This window comes from Lonchura striata, chromosome 3, assembly GCF_046129695.1.
Source record: "Lonchura striata isolate bLonStr1 chromosome 3, bLonStr1.mat, whole genome shotgun sequence".
NCBI lineage: Eukaryota > Metazoa > Chordata > Aves > Passeriformes > Estrildidae > Lonchura > Lonchura striata.
The window spans coordinates 57,889,835-57,907,194 of NC_134605.1; the positions used below are offsets into that span (position 1 = coordinate 57,889,835).

The window sequence follows — 17,360 nt, forward strand, 5'->3', positions numbered from 1 at the left end:
CATTACACATATAATATTCACTGTAGTATTTGTGAAAAGCCAATCATAAAATATGCATTTTTCACACTGGAGAAAATGTGATTCAAGCTAATACTTTCGGCAAAACACGTTTAATGAGATTTGCGCTGTCATGAATGTGATTCCACTAGATAATGGCACCATTGCCTTGTTTGAAGGTCTCTGAGCTGACTGTTCCCGTTATCCAACCCCTTTTCAATGGCCGGGTTAAGTAGAGATGGTTGTAGGATAAGGGAAAAACTTGCTACAGTCTGAGGGTAAACCTCAGAGAGTGATAGGGAGATGGAGAACCTGCAAGGCTCAGGATGAGTATGTAATGACTCGTAAGGCATGATGTAAAAAGACTTCTTGTATTTTGACAAACAAATACCTTGTGTGGCCAGGAGCGACCTAAACTGCCTGGCTCCTTGGCAGTGTCCAGAGTTCCCCTGGCAGGTGGTGCCAGGGTCTCATCAGGCCTTCATCCTCCTTTCAACACCATTTTCTCTTAGATGGCTCATTAAAAGCATTTTCAGGACTACATCAATTAAATGCATCTATCTCCTAAGTAATGTTCCTGCACGGTCATGCTTGCAGGAGGATGCTTTGAGAAGGCAGAGCTCTGCTGTACCTGTGTGCTGCAGGAGAGGTCGGAAAGAAGCCTAACACAGGATGACAGTAGCTCCCGAACCACCTTTTATTGCTCTTATCCACTCCCCTTCCCTTTCCGCGCCTTGGTCCCTCTTCCTTACATCCGTTCCAGGAAAAGCCGACCCAGTGTCTGGAGGCCGGCATTTCCTAAAGCCCTTTTTCCACGGGGAAAAGTTAAAACATGATCCCCCGAGTGGGGGCAGTGTTTTTTGCTCTGTTTTGCGAGACGCGCGTAGCCCAGGGGCACGGCTCCGCTCCCGCCGGAGCGCGCCGGCGGCGGGCGGAATTCCCGCGGCCGCTTCCGCGGGAAGCGCCGCCCCGCGCATGGCGGCGCCCGGGTGTCCCTGAGCGGCGGCCGTGGCGGCTCCGGGTCCCCATGGCGCTGAGCAGCCGCCTGCTGCGGGCGGCCGGCGGGCTCCGTGCAGCGGGTAAGCCCGGGGCTCGCCGTGCCGGCCTTTCCCGGCGGCGGCTCCGCGGCCCCCGCGCTGCCGGGGCCATCCGGCGGCCCGGTGTCTTGGCGGTGCTGCTGCGCCACGGATGAAGGGTTTATACCTTGTTATTTGGTAGCGCTGTCTCTGGTTTCTTGTGTACTTCGCTTTCAGTGTTTTGTAAAGCTTTGGACTTAGGGATCTCCTAGTCACGCGTGAGCTTATATTTTAATATAGAGTTTAGAAACCCTAGTATACTTGCAGTTCACCTCATAAATTATGGATGCATGTTGACATCATTCATCAGTTAAGTGCTTAAAAAATAAATGCAAGACTTCTGTAGGCTGTGTTATTCTGTACTGTATCCATTATCCTAACTACGTGGTTTTTTTTAATCTGTGGTGGTTTTATCTGCTCTCCCCTCAAAGGTCTTCGTTTTGCATCAACTACAGCCAGTCTCAAAACTGAGACTGAAGTGGACACAAGTGAAAATGAGGTTGTTGCCCCAAATTTCACTAACAGAAATCCTCGGAACTTGGAGCAGATGGCCCTTGCTAGGAAGGAGCGTGGCTGGAAGACAACGTGGCCAAAGCGTGAGTTCTGGCATAGGTGAGTCAAGAAGCAAGAAGTTACTGCCAGAAATTAAGACTCCAGAAGAAAAAAAAACAAAAACAAAAACCCCAAAAAACCCCACAAACAACAAAAAAAACCCCAGAAACCCACATACAAAATGTGTATTTTGGGTTTCTGAATCAGTTAGCACATTAGTATTTCTTAATCAGCAGGCATCTTCTGTGTTCAGGGAAGAGTGGACTAGTAGCATGTGAAAGCATATGTGATCAAGATTTTTCCATATATTGTTAAGGCAACAGTAATGTTGCTTCAGCAACAGCTTTTTAACTCAGGATTCTCTCACTCCTGTGCTTACCATGATTCATGGTTTTATTTGAGGCACCATAATAGTCTGTTTGGGATTGTTTTATGTTTGTGGGTTTTGTTTTGTTTTAATTTATTTGTTCTCTGGAAAATAAGTTCATTTTAAGCTAGCATTTTAAAGTCTTTATTTTGTTCTTGCGGGGAGAGCCCCATCCAGTTTTTTCATACCAGGAAAGCCAATACTATCTCAGTGCAATTAGAAATAGTTGCGAATAAATATTCTACTGTTATGTGTGGAGGCTTATGAGGTACTTTCTGACCACTTGCAGATCTCAACAAGTTGCTGTGAGATCTCAACACTTACTGTGTCAGCTCAAGCTTTTAAGGGACTGCATAGTGATCCTAAAATTCCATTTCTAATGGAGCAGTTCCCCTCATATATATCTGTTCTGCACTGTGCAGGTGTACAGTGCTTGGTTTGGAGTGGGTGCTGGTCCAAGGCAGTGTAGGACTGTGGTCCTGAGTAACTGATGAGAAGTTGTTCTTGGAATTTCACTCTTCTGAGCTAGCAATAGGAGTTGTGTGTGTTGACACAGGCAGTTGGAGTGACCACAAAACTATGGCTGAAATGCAAACAGTACACTTAATTTCATTACCTTGCTAACTGAAGGATCCTAAAGCAACACCCAGGTGGAGACATAGGTGAGAATCCAGGCATTGTTAGGCCTAGTCTGTGCAGGTGGTGAGCCTGCTGTTGGCACCCATTTATTAGGGGTGTTTAGGTTTACCATCATGCTATGGTCTCCCCTGTGCTTTTTATGATCTCTGACCTTTGATCTTCTTTCAAAATAGGGAGCTCAAGCATGTCCATGAGAGTGTCTCCAAGGCTCTTCAAACACCTATGTTATCTCTATGCAGAGATTCTATTTCTCAAAACAGTCAGAGGATAAACAACTGTAGGCATAATATGTGGGGTTTCCCACAATGTTATTCTCCAGGACTTGGCATTCCCAGCTGCAAGGTCACTCCTCCTCACTGTTTTTCTGCTTTTAACCTTTTCCTCCCAACATGAGTCCCATTTTGTGTCTTAATTAGCAAAACTGTAATAGAATGTAATATATTAATAACATTGAATTCTATTTCATAAAGAGACTAATTTAAGCATTTGACTCTGTTCTCTGGAAAAGACATTATAATCTTGTGTTATTTCTTTCCTGCACTCAGATTACGGCTTGAGCGGACACAGCATTACGTGGAAGCCTTTGTTGAGCGCTCCAACGGGGATGTTGTGGTATCTGCCTCTACCCGAGAGTGGGCCATAAAGAGACACTTGTACAGTCCCAAGGGAGTAGCTGCATGCAAAAACCTTGGCCGTGTAATGTCACAGCGCTGTTTGGAAGCAGGAATCAACTTTGTGAACTTTAAAGCCATTATCCCCTGGGAACGCCATTGTGACTCGGCAAGTACCCATCTACTTATTCCCTTGGCCCTTCTTTCCTTTTTAGGCATTAATTTTACTTCTCTTCACCTTTAATTTTGTTATGTGGCTTGACATTCCCTCCTTGCAACACTCAGAAGGGCTTTGACAAGCTGAATTTCCTGGTATTAGGCTTCCATGAGGCTGTTAACTTCTGCCCCTCATATAACATGTTCCCACTGATATTTAAGTCCTGCTGTTTTTTTTTTAATATTTATTTGTGTCTGTCTTTTAAACAAGATTCAGGAATTTGAGAAAGCTATGGAGGAGGGTGGTGTTGTTCTACGTGAGCCACGAAGAATCTACCGGTAAAATGGAGACAGTTGGGAAGACTTTTCCAAGGAACAAGGATCACTTCTTACTGTATTGACAGAGGCAATGTCCAGATCTGGAAAAAGCTGGAATGTGTCATCTTATAATAAAATATTTTCAAATAGATAGAAATGTGTCATATTCTTAATTCTAAAATGATCAACACCTTTAAGGCTAGAATAAACTTACTTAGTTCACCCTGACAGAATTTATTAATCATTCAATGTTTTAAAAATGTATTTTATTTTTAATATTTGATTTTGTTTGTTCCAGGCTGAACTATGGAAATGCTTTGATATTTGATCCCTGTACACTGCCAGTCTAAGCTAGCAAAATGTAGTCATTACATAAATGTTTATAACTGTGATAATGTGCAGAGTCTTAGTGAAAATATTAAACTCCCTCAACTCATCTTTGCACTTTCCTTGCAATCCTGAGATTCTAACTGCTTAACCACATGGATAGGTCAAGAAGGGAAGCTGCAAAAAATTCCTGCTTTAGGGAACAAGAAGCCCCATTCTCCCCTTGTGTGTCTGCCTGCTGCTTGGCACAGGCTGGTGCTGTCAGCATCTCTGCCTGATGGCTCGGCAGGGCTCCCGAGTACGACCAGGCTGTGAAATCCTCACAGAAAGTGTTGGAACCCTCTGATGGGCAAGTTCAGGGAGGCCAGCCTGGTCAGTGCAACTCCTGTGCCTGTGTGCCGGGGCTGTGCCTGCTGCCTGGTGTGCGTGCTCTGGGAAAGGAGAAGGGAACGCCGGGGCTGTGCCTGCTGCCTGGTGTGCGTGCTCTGGGGCAGGAGAAGGGAACGCCGGGGCTGTGCCTGCTGCCTGGTGTGCGTGCTCTGGGAAAGGAGAAGGGAACGCCGGGGCTGTGCCTGCTGCCTGGTGTGCGTGCTCTGGGGCAGGAGAAGGGAACGCCGGGGCTGTGTGCTCAGCAGCATGCGGGGTGAGCCCGGCCCGGTTCTGGCATCTGTATTAAATCCTCAGTATTCAACTGGCATAATAATAATTAAAAAACCCCACTTTTGCTGGATTTTTACCTAGTTGTTGGTCCATAATAATAACTCTCAGATGGTGACGGACTCTGTGCGATCTATATTTTCGGCAGACGCCCAGTGGGAGCTGCCCATGCGCTCCCTGTGAGCGGGGGCTGTGCCGGGCGGCTCCGCAGCCTCTCCGATTTCCAGCCTAACCCTCCCCGTCCTTCGTTCCCACCGCTCGGGTCACGCTCGAAGCTCCCGCTCCCATCCCTTGCCGCGCTCGGGCCCGCCCCGCGGGCAGCGCAGGCGCGCCGGGCCGGGCCGGGCCGAGCCGGGCGGCGATGGATGTGGGCGCGGAGGGCTTTGCCCAGCTGCTGCCGCGCCTTAGGCGCCGCATCCAACGCGCCGCATTCGTGGGTGAGCGCCGGGGGCGTCTCGCCTGGCCCCCGGGCTGCCCTCGGCCCCCAGCCGGCCGTGCGCGGGGCGGCTGGCACCTGCCCGGCGTGAGGGGTATTGCGGCCGATCATGGCGCTGCTGCGCCCAGAACGGCGAGCGCTGAGGCGCGGGGGTTCAAACGGGGAAAGGGAACCCCGACTGCCCTGCTGGCCTCGGCTTGGCGGGCGGGGGGGCAGGGTGTTAGGGGTTCGGGGTGGGGGCACGAACACAGCACAGGGTGAGGCAGGCCCCTCCTGAGGGGCGTGGGGGAGATGTCCCTGCCTCATCCTGCCACAGGAATGGGGCAGCTGGAGGTGTGAGCCCCACAGCTTTTGCTCTTGAGCCTGCTTCCTGTGGTTTGACGAAGGTTACAGAGAAGAGAAGTGTGTGAGAGACCCCCGTGCTGGTGGTGGTGAAGTGCATGCCTCAAATTCAGATTGTCTTGTGTTCTCTCCACTTCAACAGCCCTTGATATGGAGTTTACTGGTTTGCATTCAACTTCCCTGCCAAACAACGAGCCCAGGTAAAGCTGTTGGACTTGAAATGTGAGGGAGACTTGTTGCTCTAGCCCTGTGAGAACAGCCTGTGCATAGCAGCCCTTCTTGTGTCCACTCTCCTCAATTCTGGTTTTGTTCCTAGCCTGTTTGACTCCCCTGCGGAGCGGTACGTGAAGGCCAGGCAGAGTGTTCAGCGCTTCACTCTTGTTCAGCTTGGTAAGTGCAGCTCTGACACGGAAAGTAATCTCCCGAGGTCATACAGGTAATTGCTTTTGCTAACAGGTTCGTCCTGCAGGTGGCTCTGGCCTTAATTCACTCATTCCAGAGACGTTTGCTCGTTGGGTTTTTCCCCCCTCTGATGTTTGACACTATCAGCTTTTTAATAAAGTCAGGTGGGCTATATAGTTTTTACGGGTCTAAAGTTGACCATATTTAAAGGTCACAGTTAAAAATACAAGGCTTTTGAAACAGAGGATGCAAGCAAGAAGCGTATGACTACAGCTCCTGTTCAAAGCTGTGTCATTTGATACAGCGCATTATGAGTAAGGGGACTATGAGGAAAATAAAAGCTGCTATTTCTGTTATTCCTAAAATAACAAATCAGCATGAGAAGGGACCTGTGGAGGAGAGCTATTGGCAGTTAAGAACCAGTAAAGACTCAAGAAGCAAGCTTGAAAACAGTCTGAAATATTGTTGAAAGTCTTGAGGTATCTTCATGTGCCTTTTAGAGATTAACAGAACAAAAAAAAAAACCCTGAGAAGTAAAACCCATGTTTCAGTCATCTGTGGTGCCCAGCTTGTTCCAAACACCATTGTAGTGTAGTTGGACTGACAAACTCATCTGTGTATGCACAGAGACTCATCACCATCTCACCTCTTGCCACGACTATTTGTTGTTTAATTCAGATTTAACTCATTTTCCCACATAGCAGTGAAAGTTTGTCCTGTGCAGCTCTCAGGAATCCAGGGAGTGGCCTGGCAGTTGCTGCTAGGATTGGCATAGTGACATATGTGAATGGAAAACATGTATTTCTTGAGGGGTTCCCTACATCCCTCATCTAATTTGCACGCTATCAGTAGACATCCAGCTAAATGCTGCCATCTCAACAGAGGTTTCTTTCTTGCAGGGCTGGCAATATTCTCAAAAGAAAATTCAGACAAGTAAGTAAAAAAGCAGTTTTCTGTTACAATGAGGAAAATACAGTAGAGATTTTATAATTCCCTTTGGGCAGAGTTATTTCTTGTAATTACTAGAGATACTTTTCATTTTAGGTATGTGGTGCATTCATACAACTTTTTTCTCTTTCCCTCAACACTGGGAATAAGGGATGTCGAATTCACTGTCTCTGCATCTAGTATTCAGTTCCTGTCTCATTATGGCTTTGACTATAACAAGGTATGTAATCTCTGTCAGAAGTGCAGAACAGAGGAAATCTGTGCAAATGCAGAAGAAATCAGATTAGTATCCCTGAATGTTATGTTTCTGGGGTAAATAGCATCTTCCTAAAGTATGAATGCATCATGCAGTTTGTTATAAACAGGGGTAATGAATACTGTTTTTTCTGAATTAATGTAAAGGCAATAACCACATCCTTGGCAGCCTCAGATAGATTCTCTTCCCTCAAAAAAACCCAAAAACCTTATATCTGGTGAACTGAGGATTTACTAAACAAACCCTGGTGAGTGTCTTTACTATCCATGAAGGTGCAGAAGTATCAGTTTACCAGCAGCCTATGTATTGCCACTTTTCCCATAAAATTCAGACTCTATCATCCCTTAAGAGTACTGTTTTGCAGTTCTGGGAAGGAAGCATATGACTTCTTGACTCTTGGAAGCATCTTATTAAAGGAAAGGTAAAAGAAGAGCAAAAAAAATTGATTACAGTTGACAAATATTCTTTTCTTTCCTCCATACCTGTTGGATTGTCTGCAGTTTATTTGTCTTAACTTGCTAATTCTCTAGTGTGCTATGAGAAAATCCAGGGGAATGTATCCAAACTGGCATTTTTTCTCCCCTCAGTTCCTCAAAGATGGAATCCCATACATGAATGAGGTACAGGAGGAGATCCTTAGGCAGCACCTCTTAGCCGATACCTGGAAAGTCTGCAGGTGAATACTTCTCCAAGAGGTGTCTCCTCAGTACTGTGCTCATGGCTCAGCTTCACTCAGATCACATTTAGTAGAAATACTGAAAACTGTTGGTCTGAACACCTCGCTGCCAGTTGTTCCAGCATGCCATGGTGTCTGAAGGAAGACTGAGATCACAGGATATTATGTGGAGAATTGTGTGGTGCTTGTTGGGAAATGAAGCTTTGGCATTCCTACAGCAAGGCACAAGGCTTCACCTGTAAAGAGCATTTCTCACACTGCCTCTTTTCCCTCATCCAGCACTAACGTGGACAGGGATGTCCTGAAGAAAGTTATTGATGAAGTTACCTCTTGGATAGTTGCAGCTAAAGAAGAGGATACTATGATTCTGCAGGATCTGAATGGTATGAAACAGTGCCTCTCTTTGGTATCTGTGGGCTCTGGGTTCATAATTTCTTGTGAACCTCTGGGGCTATAATTGTCCTTTCTTTGTTAAATTGCTCTATTGAGAGGGAAAGCACCAGTGCCCATCCTGCCTTTACAACTCTTTATCCCAGTTTATACTTTAGCTCCCGTCAGGAGTTCATCTCTGGGCTCTTCTGCACTGCTCTGTTGGGGTGGTGGGTTTTTCTGAAGCTGAAGCGGATGTCTGGATGCTGGGAGCATGCTTTGTGGTAATTGACTTCCATTCTGTGCTTCTTCTGAACTGAAGAATTTGTAGTTACTCTGAATTGGGATGATGTTTTACATGTTTTAAATTCTGGGTGATCTAGTTTTTTGTTTTATTTTCTTCCTCTCCTTTCAGAGTTGAGTCCCTCTCATTGGAGCAAGAGGAAGCCCCACAGGGACACATATATGCCACTATGGCCACTTTCCCTGTGTGTTAAGATTTGGGAGCACTTTAGCAGAGCTGAGGAACTTCTGTGCTGACTTGAACAACAGGGAATTTTTGCAGGGAATAATTTGTAGGTTTACTCACAGAACCCAAAATTTCTGGGTCATGGAATAAAATATAGAAAAGGTTAGGAGTAGTCAAGGCTTTGTCTGTTGGCTTTTTTTGCCGAGTATGCAATAGGAGGGGTGGTGTGCTGTGCTTTTTATCTGCTTTGTCAGCTAGATATGATACTGATACTTTAAGAGTCTGGCACTGGTTAGCACGTGTTAAGAAAGACATTTATTTAAGTAGTCAAGAAGACTGATTCAGATGTCTCTTTTAATTCTATTCAGAAGAGGACTGGATTAGTTCCTTGTCAGCTGTGGGGGAAAATGCTTTGCTATTCTTTGTGTGCTTGGCTTCTGGGTCTGTTGCTCTGAAACTGTCCAAAACCAGAGAATGTCTTTTTCAGAGTAGTAGCCTTCCTCCCTCTTCAATTAATATTTTCCTTTCCTCAGTATCCTTACAAAAGCTCATTTTCCTGATTTTTTTCACTGTGATTTTTGGGGGTTTTTTTTGTGTTTTGTTTATTTCTGTGGGTTTGTGGGGTTTTTTTTGGTAGTGGTGTTTTGTTATTGTTGTTTTTTGTTGGTTTTTTTTTTTTTTTTTTGTGTGTGTGTGTGTTTTTGTTTGTTTTGTTTTCTTTCAGTCATTGTGTATGGTAACGTACCAGGATCATATGTTGAGGAATATTTTCTGTATGTTGGGGGGGAGACAAGTCAGTCCGTCTGTCTAGAGGAATGATGTGTTTTCCTTAATGGGCTTGTCTGCACCTCTGAAGTTTCTAAGGCCTTTTTTTTGTGTGTCATAGGCTATCATATGATTGAAGTTCAGCTGGTTCTGAGGCAGGCTCTTGAAAATGTTTGGACAGAGCCTCTTGAAGACAAGAAGGTGAGATGGAAATGTGGACCTTTTGAAAGGAGGATTTCTCTCTAGGCAGATAGGACCAGCATTCTTGCAGGGACTCTGAAATGTTGCTTGTACTTTTAATGGTAGGGTCAAGGAGGAGGAGGAGACAATGACAAAGGATATGTTGATTGTGGGATCCTAAGAAAAGGGATACAGAAAACCGAGCAACTCTGGTTTCTGTTTGTCTTGTAACCTCAAAATCCCTTTAAATCAAAGTGCTTGTCCTTGGAGCACTTCTGGAGACACCCTCTCTGTGTCTTCAGACTTTATTTAGTCCCTCCTTCAATACCTCTACAAGAATGTACAGTTTTAGTGTTTTCTGTGGTTTTCCTTTGCTGACTTCTGCCATGAAGCTGCTTTGAAGACTTTTACTCTGTGATTTGCTGTTTTGCTACCAGTATTTTACATTCAGTGCAATAGTTTCTGTATTAAAACTATGGTTGTGAACTTCTCAAACTATGGGCTATGGGTTATTGGTATGATATCAGTCAGTTGTTTAGAATTAGCTTACAGAAATCTTTTTTTTGCATTAGTCCTACTTTGGTCTGATAACTAATGCCCCCAGAATGTCAGATTTACCCAGCCTTCTCATCTGAAGCATTGCCTTTGGGGACTCAGCTTGTATGATTGCTGTTTGTTTCTGGGTTTTTGGTACCATGAACTTACCATATTGGTATCAAGTAAATTGAATTAGGTTAATTTGTGCTCAAAAAAGCACTTTTGTCATTTTAAGTAGAGAAGCACAATTAAGACTCACTTTCAGCAAGCCTGTTAAGTTACTGGGGCACTGATCTCCATATAGAACTGAGACAGTCCCAAGGTCCCAGGGGATGGAATTTTTCTGTCCTTCAGTGGCTTGAAGCTGAACTTGACCTCAGCATTACTGAACCTCAGTAAGCCATGTACATACAACTAACATGGGAGGCTGAGATACTGACTTCTCTTTTCAGGTGATGGTGAAAAAAGTGAGTCCAGAGCATCGTCGGCTTCTGGAGAACTCTTCTGATGACCACTGTCAGAAAAAGCTAATTCTCCTGTCTGCTCGGGGCTTCACCAATCTCTTCCAAATACTTGTTAAAGTCAAGAAGGTAAAATGCCTTAACCCTACTCTTATTATTAATCTCTTTTTAATTTTGCTGTGTTAAATGCAACTTTAAAAATCCTGGTGTTACAGTTTGACTCACCATCTAAGAAAGCTGAGCAGATTCTTGCCTTTTGGGCAAGCTGTGCTTTTCAGCATGCAACAGACCAGTTTATTGGACCATGTGGACCATTGGTCTGACTTTGTGTGGAAATTCTTACGTTTTGTATGCAGCTTATCAAATGGATTTCAGCTTTAGAGGACTTGCGCATGAACATATAAATCTGATGGCTGGAATCTTGTTCAGCTGAACCCTGAATCCACTTAGCTCCTTAGGCCCACTGAATATAGAATGCTGCTGCTACAATAGCCTCTCAGAGAGTCCACAAGTCTGATTTCCTGAAGTCAGTAGTCCTCCTGTGAGCCTTGCAGTCTGAATGGCTCCTGTGCAAGTGTGTGTGGATGCTGTCTGCTGGAGGAAAGGGTTACAGCTCTTGACTGTGCCTGTGTTGTTCATCTCTGAGCTCTCTTCAGAAATGTGCTCCAATGGGCTGTTATGTTTATATTCTTCCCATAGCCCCTGGTGGGACACAACATGCTTATGGACCTTATGCATCTTCATGACAAGTTCTACAGGCCCCTCCCAGGTACTGCTTTGCGTAGTTGCTGTCTCAGGCTGCTATCTTTGCACTGGGGGTGGAACAGGAGGTGCAGTGGCAACTTGCCACCACAGACACCTGTAGGATTTAGCTATCAGCAGGGCTGGTTGCCTCTTCTGAGTTCTAAATGCTGGAGAGGGCATCATTGCCTGCTGTCACTTCTCTTTTCTATTACTTTGCAGTTGCATTGGATTTTCCCCAGTTTCCTGATGTCTTTCTTCATGTGTGCTTTGCTTTCAGAAAGCTATGAGGAGTTTAAAAGGAATATTCACAATCTGTTTCCTGTCATCATAGACACCAAGACTGTAACAAAATCTGTGCAGAAGGTGAGATGCACAGGTTTTTTTGTTTGAAGTTTAAACTTGTCTTTCACCCAAGAGAGAGGATATCTTTCCTCAGTGCCCTGTGATAATAATAGAACTGCAAGCAGTTCTCTAATTTTAGATCTCATTTAACAAATTAGCAATGTAGGTAATTGAACTCACCATAAGGTCTGCCATGGTTGGTTTTCTAATACATTCTTCTTTTATAGAAATTTCTGTTTCCTCGAGTATCTAGTCTTATGGAGGCATATGCAGTTTTATGCAGGTAGGTAGTGGCCAATAGAGCTTTCAGCAATCCCTGTGTTTTCTTTGGAAAGATATTTCACAGTCAGCCATTTCTCGTGTTCATACTTTCCCTCCTTTCAAATGTTTTTCAATTGGATCTTTGTCTTTCTAAATTTAAGAGCAAAGGATTTGCACATCTTTCTTATAAAGGAATTGTGTAGTAAATTATTTGTTCTGACTGAGTCACTTCTCACATTGAATTGCCATTATTTCATTGGTTACAAATTTGGTTTGCATACAGCCATACACGCAGCTTGAGAATTATGTTGCTTATGTCATGTTCTGAAATGAGTAAGATGCAGTTCTTGGTGAACATACATCCTAATTTCAAAAGCCTGTCCTAAGTGTGAGCTGCATTGAGCCCAAAGCAGTAACTAAAGACAATGTTCAAATGGAGCACATGAGTAGGTTTTGTATCTCAACATCATGAGCTTAGTCATGATGTGGTAGGAGACTTATGTCATGCTTCTTTTGTGAATTAATTTTTTTCCATGCAAATTTTGCTAAGGAAGTGAAAATTTTGCCTGTTTCCTGTTTCCATCTAGTCCCAAGAAGGAGATGCAAAATTAATATTTTTTTAAAAACAGTACTGGGATTCTGAGGGTTTGTTTATTAGCAATTTCAGACTGCATATTCTGCTTGATTGTTCTTTGTTTTATTTCAGTCATTCCAGGATATCTGATTAACCTCCAGGGTTCCCCATTCAAATAGAACTATCTAGTAAATCTCTTTCCCTCCTGTTTTAGTTCTGTTCACATTGCTTTTTGTAAGCAATTAGAACAGATTTGCTGCTTACAAGTTTTGAGTGAGGGAACAGACTAAGAAAGTATTTAGGAGTTAGTTTTCAGGAAGAAAACTGGTAGATATTACTCAAGTATTTTGGCCTTTTCCTAGAGGCCTACCAAAGTTCATTTTAAAGTCTCCAGCAGCTTTTTCTGAAATGAAGCTACAGCTCACTAGAGAACAGTAACTTTTCTCTAACATATTGAGGAAAGACAAAAATATCACACATCCACTTGTCTTCAGCAGCAACCTGAATCCCAAAGGTCCACCGTGCCCTGTTATATCTCTTGCAAGTGGATGCTCAAGATACGGTATGTTCTTAAGCAAATCTTCAGAGACAGATGAAAAGAGGTTTGTTGTATTCTGTGGGTGACCTCAAAGCATGAGGGAATGCCAGTGGGTCTGCTGAATTTGCCCAGAGTTGCTGATACGCATTTTTGTCCAGACCCAGAGCCTGGGCTCCCAAGATCTGTGTTCTGCATGTCCCTGGTAGCTGCTGAGGGTAATGCAGGGCAGATTTGCCTCATGCTGCCAGTACAAACAGCATTTACACTGTGCTGGGCTGGACTGAACCTGACATGGGCTGTGAAGTCAGGAGCCCTTGAAAGGTCAAGGGGAGATGGGAAACAGTTGTCTTAGAAGGGAAGGTAGAAGGAACTAATGGCATAGTAACAGGAGCTTGGTGGCTGGTGTGCAGGGTTAAGTGATGCCTGTGCAGGAGGTTGTGTCCAGGACATGGTGTGATACTGGCTTTGAGGCAGATGTTTTCTGTCTTCTCCTGGTAGCATCGTGTCCTGCAGCACAGGACCGCCTGTGTTTTGAAATGGTTCCCATACCATCGATAACATAGAAGACACAGTTTGGTTTAGACTTTCATAAAAGTTAAATTTTTTAAAATGTGCGTCTTGCTAAGCTTTTCAGACATTCATGTAACTGCTGCTGCTTTTTTGGTGTTGTTCTAAAATGCATGCTAGAAGCACAGACTTTACTGAGTGTAAAGTTTTCAGGATGAGAAAGGAAATAGAGCTGAGGGAGGGGGAAAATGACCTGCAGAATAGTGGATCTTATGAATTAGGACTCTGCAGTGTAGTAGTTTTCACAGCATGCTAGATGTGTTTACTTCTTCCTCATTTTGTTGTACACTTACAGCTGAGAAGAAATCTCCTCATGAGGCTGGCTATGATGCATTTCTCTGTGGTTCAGGTAAAATGCTTCTTAAAAACTCCTTCAGAGTTTGTGTTGGAATTTGGCAGTCTTCTCTCTAGATCTATTTGATGCTAAGAAATATTTGTTTATACACAGTCTGTTGCTCTTAGTAACTTAGCTACACTTCAATGCATTTTTGCTTTCTATGTATTTAGCAGTGTTTCTCTAGCTTTCTTCTAATGCCACCTCATTATTCCTTTCTCTAGTTCTTCTTATGTCAGCTCATTTGCTACTGTGCAGATCCACAGAGTGAGTAATGTTTGTATTGACTGAAAATTGCATTACAAAGGATGTTTCTCCTATGGAAAACTGTCTTCTGTTTGCTCTTTTTGTTTCGTAGGCTGGCCTTCCTTTTGGACAAAAGAAAGTGTTATTGGAAATGTCATGTTCTAATTAGATTTTTATTTTATAAATCTGAAAGTAGTAGTTTTATGTCAAAGCTGACATTTTAAAAATGAAATCAGGGGCCATGTGATGGCTCAGAGGTCGGGAAATGACATTGTGACTTCTTTATTCTTGAACAAGCTCTCTCAAGTTCAGTTCACTTGGGTAAGGGTCAAATAATTTTCCATTAGTTTCCATTTTTGAAATCTCTGTGAATCAGTGCCTTCAGTTAAGTTCCCTTCCCTTTCTTGCAGCTTTTTGACTTCTGTCGGATGATACTAAGATCTGAAATATCTATTCTATCACTAGTTGAAGAGCTTCACGCTGTGTAGCAGTGGAGCACTGGAGAACCAAAACTTTGTTCTCTTTTGTTTTCTGATTTAGTGATGTGGTGGAGGCTGAGCCTTCTTTCTCGCAGTATCTCACCGTGTTAGCTGAGCATGTGAACAAAGTGAATTTCATCCGAGGTGGTGTTTCAAGCATTGTGCGTATGAATTGCAGGTCTGTGACCTGTTTGTGGGGTGCATAGGTCAGTAGCCTACCTTGTGGCTTCCTTAGAGGAGAGGAATCCACTGGTGCTGGGGCCCACCTTGGCAGAAATTGTCATCATACAGGTGATGCAGTGGACCTTTTAAAATGGCCAATGAGTTGATTTTCTGCTTTGCAAAATGTATTTATGCTGTTGTTCTGTAAGATGGCATTAGCCAGTTTACATTGCTGTTTCTCAGAGTTTGTTCATGGTATTCGTGACAGTTTGCTTATATAACAATATTTAGACGAGAAAAAAATTTAGGGGGAAAAAAAAATTACACCAACAGCAGTATTATACAACCTGCAATTTATTAATAATGTTCTGCATATTTTCTGATTATATTAATAGTTCCTCTATAGTATTTCCAAATTCAGATATGTCTCAATATTGCACATTTTCCAGAATTTTTCTGGGGAAGATTCTCCTTGCCGTCATCCCCCTGCCTTGGTTGTCCATGTCCGAGGCTGGCCAGGGCTGACCGAGAAACAGATTTACCAAGAGTTTAAAGCTCATTGTCGCTTTGATGTCAGACGGCTTTCAAAGAACCAGTTCATTCTGCTCTCCAACAAATACAAGCAGTAAGTGATCAGAAAGCCTTAACTCTCAGTCCTCTCTTCCTCTGATCCAGGCCTTCGTCCCACCCTCTCTCTGCTGTGACAGCTCTTGGATAGAAATTCCTGCCCTGAGCTGTGGGGTGCTGTAAGCAGCCTGCGGGCTGAGCTCCAGCCGTGCTTTCATTGCAGCGTCAGGCTCGTCCTGCGGGATTACAGGCACCACCCTCACCTGCAGGTCTCGGTCTATCGCCACTGGAGGCACTCGCCGAGCGTGAACTGCCTGCTGCAGTGAGTTGTGGGAGCACGGGAGTGGGGCGGCGGGGGGAACATTCCTTTCAGGTCCGAGGCCCTGGCACAGCTGTCTCGTGTTTGCAGTGTCCTCCTGCCAGCCCCTCAGAAGAACAGGGGACTCAGAAGCAGGTGCTGGGTGGCTGCTTGTGAGCTTTCAGCCCTGGGTGACTGGACTTTTATCTCTCTTAGGGTTAACCAAGGAATGTTACCCCGAGGATAGCACAAAACTACGGATGTGTTGTCACAGCAGAGAGGTGGTAGTCTTAATGAGCTGTAGTAGCAGCTCTAATAAGCTCAATGAGAGGGAGGCAGAATCTCAGGTGTGGGATGGATGTGGGTTTTTTTCTACAGCTGAGTTGAAAGCTTGGTAGTGGGAGAGAATTCCGTATTCAAAGTGCACCGCTCTTGTGAGGTGGTGACAGTGATGCTCTGCCTTGACATAGTTTGAAAAAGAATTTAAGCACTTAATAAATAAAAAAATAAGCCATACACATAAGTAGCCTAACAGCATTTTATTATTCTTGTCTCCTAGAATCTCTGGTATTGTGGCACTGTGGTCTCTCTTGGCCTTTGTGCTTGGAGGAACTCGCAGCTGTTGACTCTAAAGGACTACTGTAGAAATGAGATGGGAGAAGCACTGATGTTATTTCTTGTGTTTGTCTGTTTTGTTTTGTTTCATTCAATAAAATGAGAAAAAAAAAAAAAAGAACAGGAAAAACCCCAAAACTGAATACTGTTTGAATTGTTTTCTTGGAAATCTGTTTTTTGAAGGGGGTGTGATGCTTTGCAATTTGTGGTATTTTGTAATCTGCTCAAAGCATCATCTCCTCCTGAAGGGAGAGATGATTGTTTCAATGCCTAATTTACTTTGGTCCTGTGTAGGTTCTTCACAGCTATTCATACCCTCAGTTTGTTCCCAGTGGCGGTGCTTGCTGCATAAAACACATTTCTGTAAAAGTTCAGGAAGTTATGAAATTAAAGATGCTATTTTTAGTTTCAGTTGTAAAGCAGGGGAAATGTCACTGTTTACCAAATGAAAACATGCAGAGTTGATGTAGAATCCACTCTTGGGGCTCATGACAGTTCTGGGGAATAGTAAATAATTTGCAGTGCTGTCAGTGCAGTATCATGCAGTGGTATTTTCAGTGGCAGTGTGGCTGAGGTTCCAATTTGTGGAGTATACAGAGGTCAGGTGAGTCAGCATACATTTCTACTTGCTTCTAGTGCTAGGCATGTGAGCAGTCCTTTATCCAAAGTAGCATGAGACATGGTTTGTGGATCAGTTTCTCTTGATACAAATGGAGTATTTGTCAATCCAGGGAATTTGGTCTTCAGAGATTTTTTTTTTATTATTAATCTCCTCTTCTTAAAAATAACCTGTTTACCCAGAGTTTTCATATAATGGTTCTTAGATGTCATTAGTCAGACTTAATTGGATGGGGCCCATGCTCATCTAATAGGCAGAATCTGCCTTTAATTGACTGTAATGTGGGAGTTGCTGCAGGGGACCTTAAGGCAGCAGCACAGCACTGCGGTGTGCCTGAGGATCACGTGCTCTCTGCTGCTGAGGGCCTGCTGCTCTTGGGAGGATGGCAGCACATCTTCAGATGTGGTTCTCAAGTTCTGCACAGCTGTGGTTTACACCTCTTGTTTCATAAATGAGCTCCTACAAGACAAGTA

At 43.9% G+C, this 17,360-nt stretch overlaps 2 protein-coding genes across 3 annotated transcripts; both read left to right on the forward strand.

Moving 5' to 3' along the window:
* Positions 1-959: 959 nt before the first annotated feature.
* On the forward strand, positions 960-4,152 carry MRPL18 (mitochondrial ribosomal protein L18). The gene is made up of 4 exons (XM_021540546.3): positions 960-1,076; positions 1,505-1,685; positions 3,177-3,411; positions 3,670-4,152. The coding sequence occupies exons 1-4, from the start codon at positions 1,025-1,027 to the stop codon at positions 3,739-3,741; spliced, it is 540 nt and encodes a 179-aa protein (XP_021396221.1). The 5' UTR covers positions 960-1,024; the 3' UTR covers positions 3,742-4,152.
* An 870-nt stretch (positions 4,153-5,022) lies between these two features.
* Positions 5,023-16,411, forward strand: PNLDC1 (PARN like ribonuclease domain containing exonuclease 1). 2 transcript variants are annotated; one of them, XM_077782198.1, is made up of 19 exons: positions 5,023-5,137; positions 5,621-5,678; positions 5,795-5,868; positions 6,780-6,813; positions 6,925-7,048; positions 7,672-7,760; positions 8,040-8,143; positions 9,485-9,564; positions 10,533-10,670; positions 11,241-11,310; positions 11,563-11,648; positions 11,855-11,910; positions 12,957-13,024; positions 13,863-13,916; positions 14,126-14,168; positions 14,688-14,787; positions 15,238-15,413; positions 15,579-15,677; positions 16,213-16,411. In XM_077782198.1, exons 1-19 carry the CDS (start codon positions 5,062-5,064, stop codon positions 16,277-16,279), a joined length of 1,596 nt encoding a protein of 531 aa, XP_077638324.1. In that variant the 5' UTR covers positions 5,023-5,061; the 3' UTR covers positions 16,280-16,411. The 2 variants fall into 2 exon arrangements, with proteins under 2 accessions (XP_077638324.1, XP_021396315.2); XM_021540640.2 differs by having other exon boundaries at positions 12,960-13,024.
* The last annotated feature ends 949 nt before the right edge of the window (positions 16,412-17,360 follow it).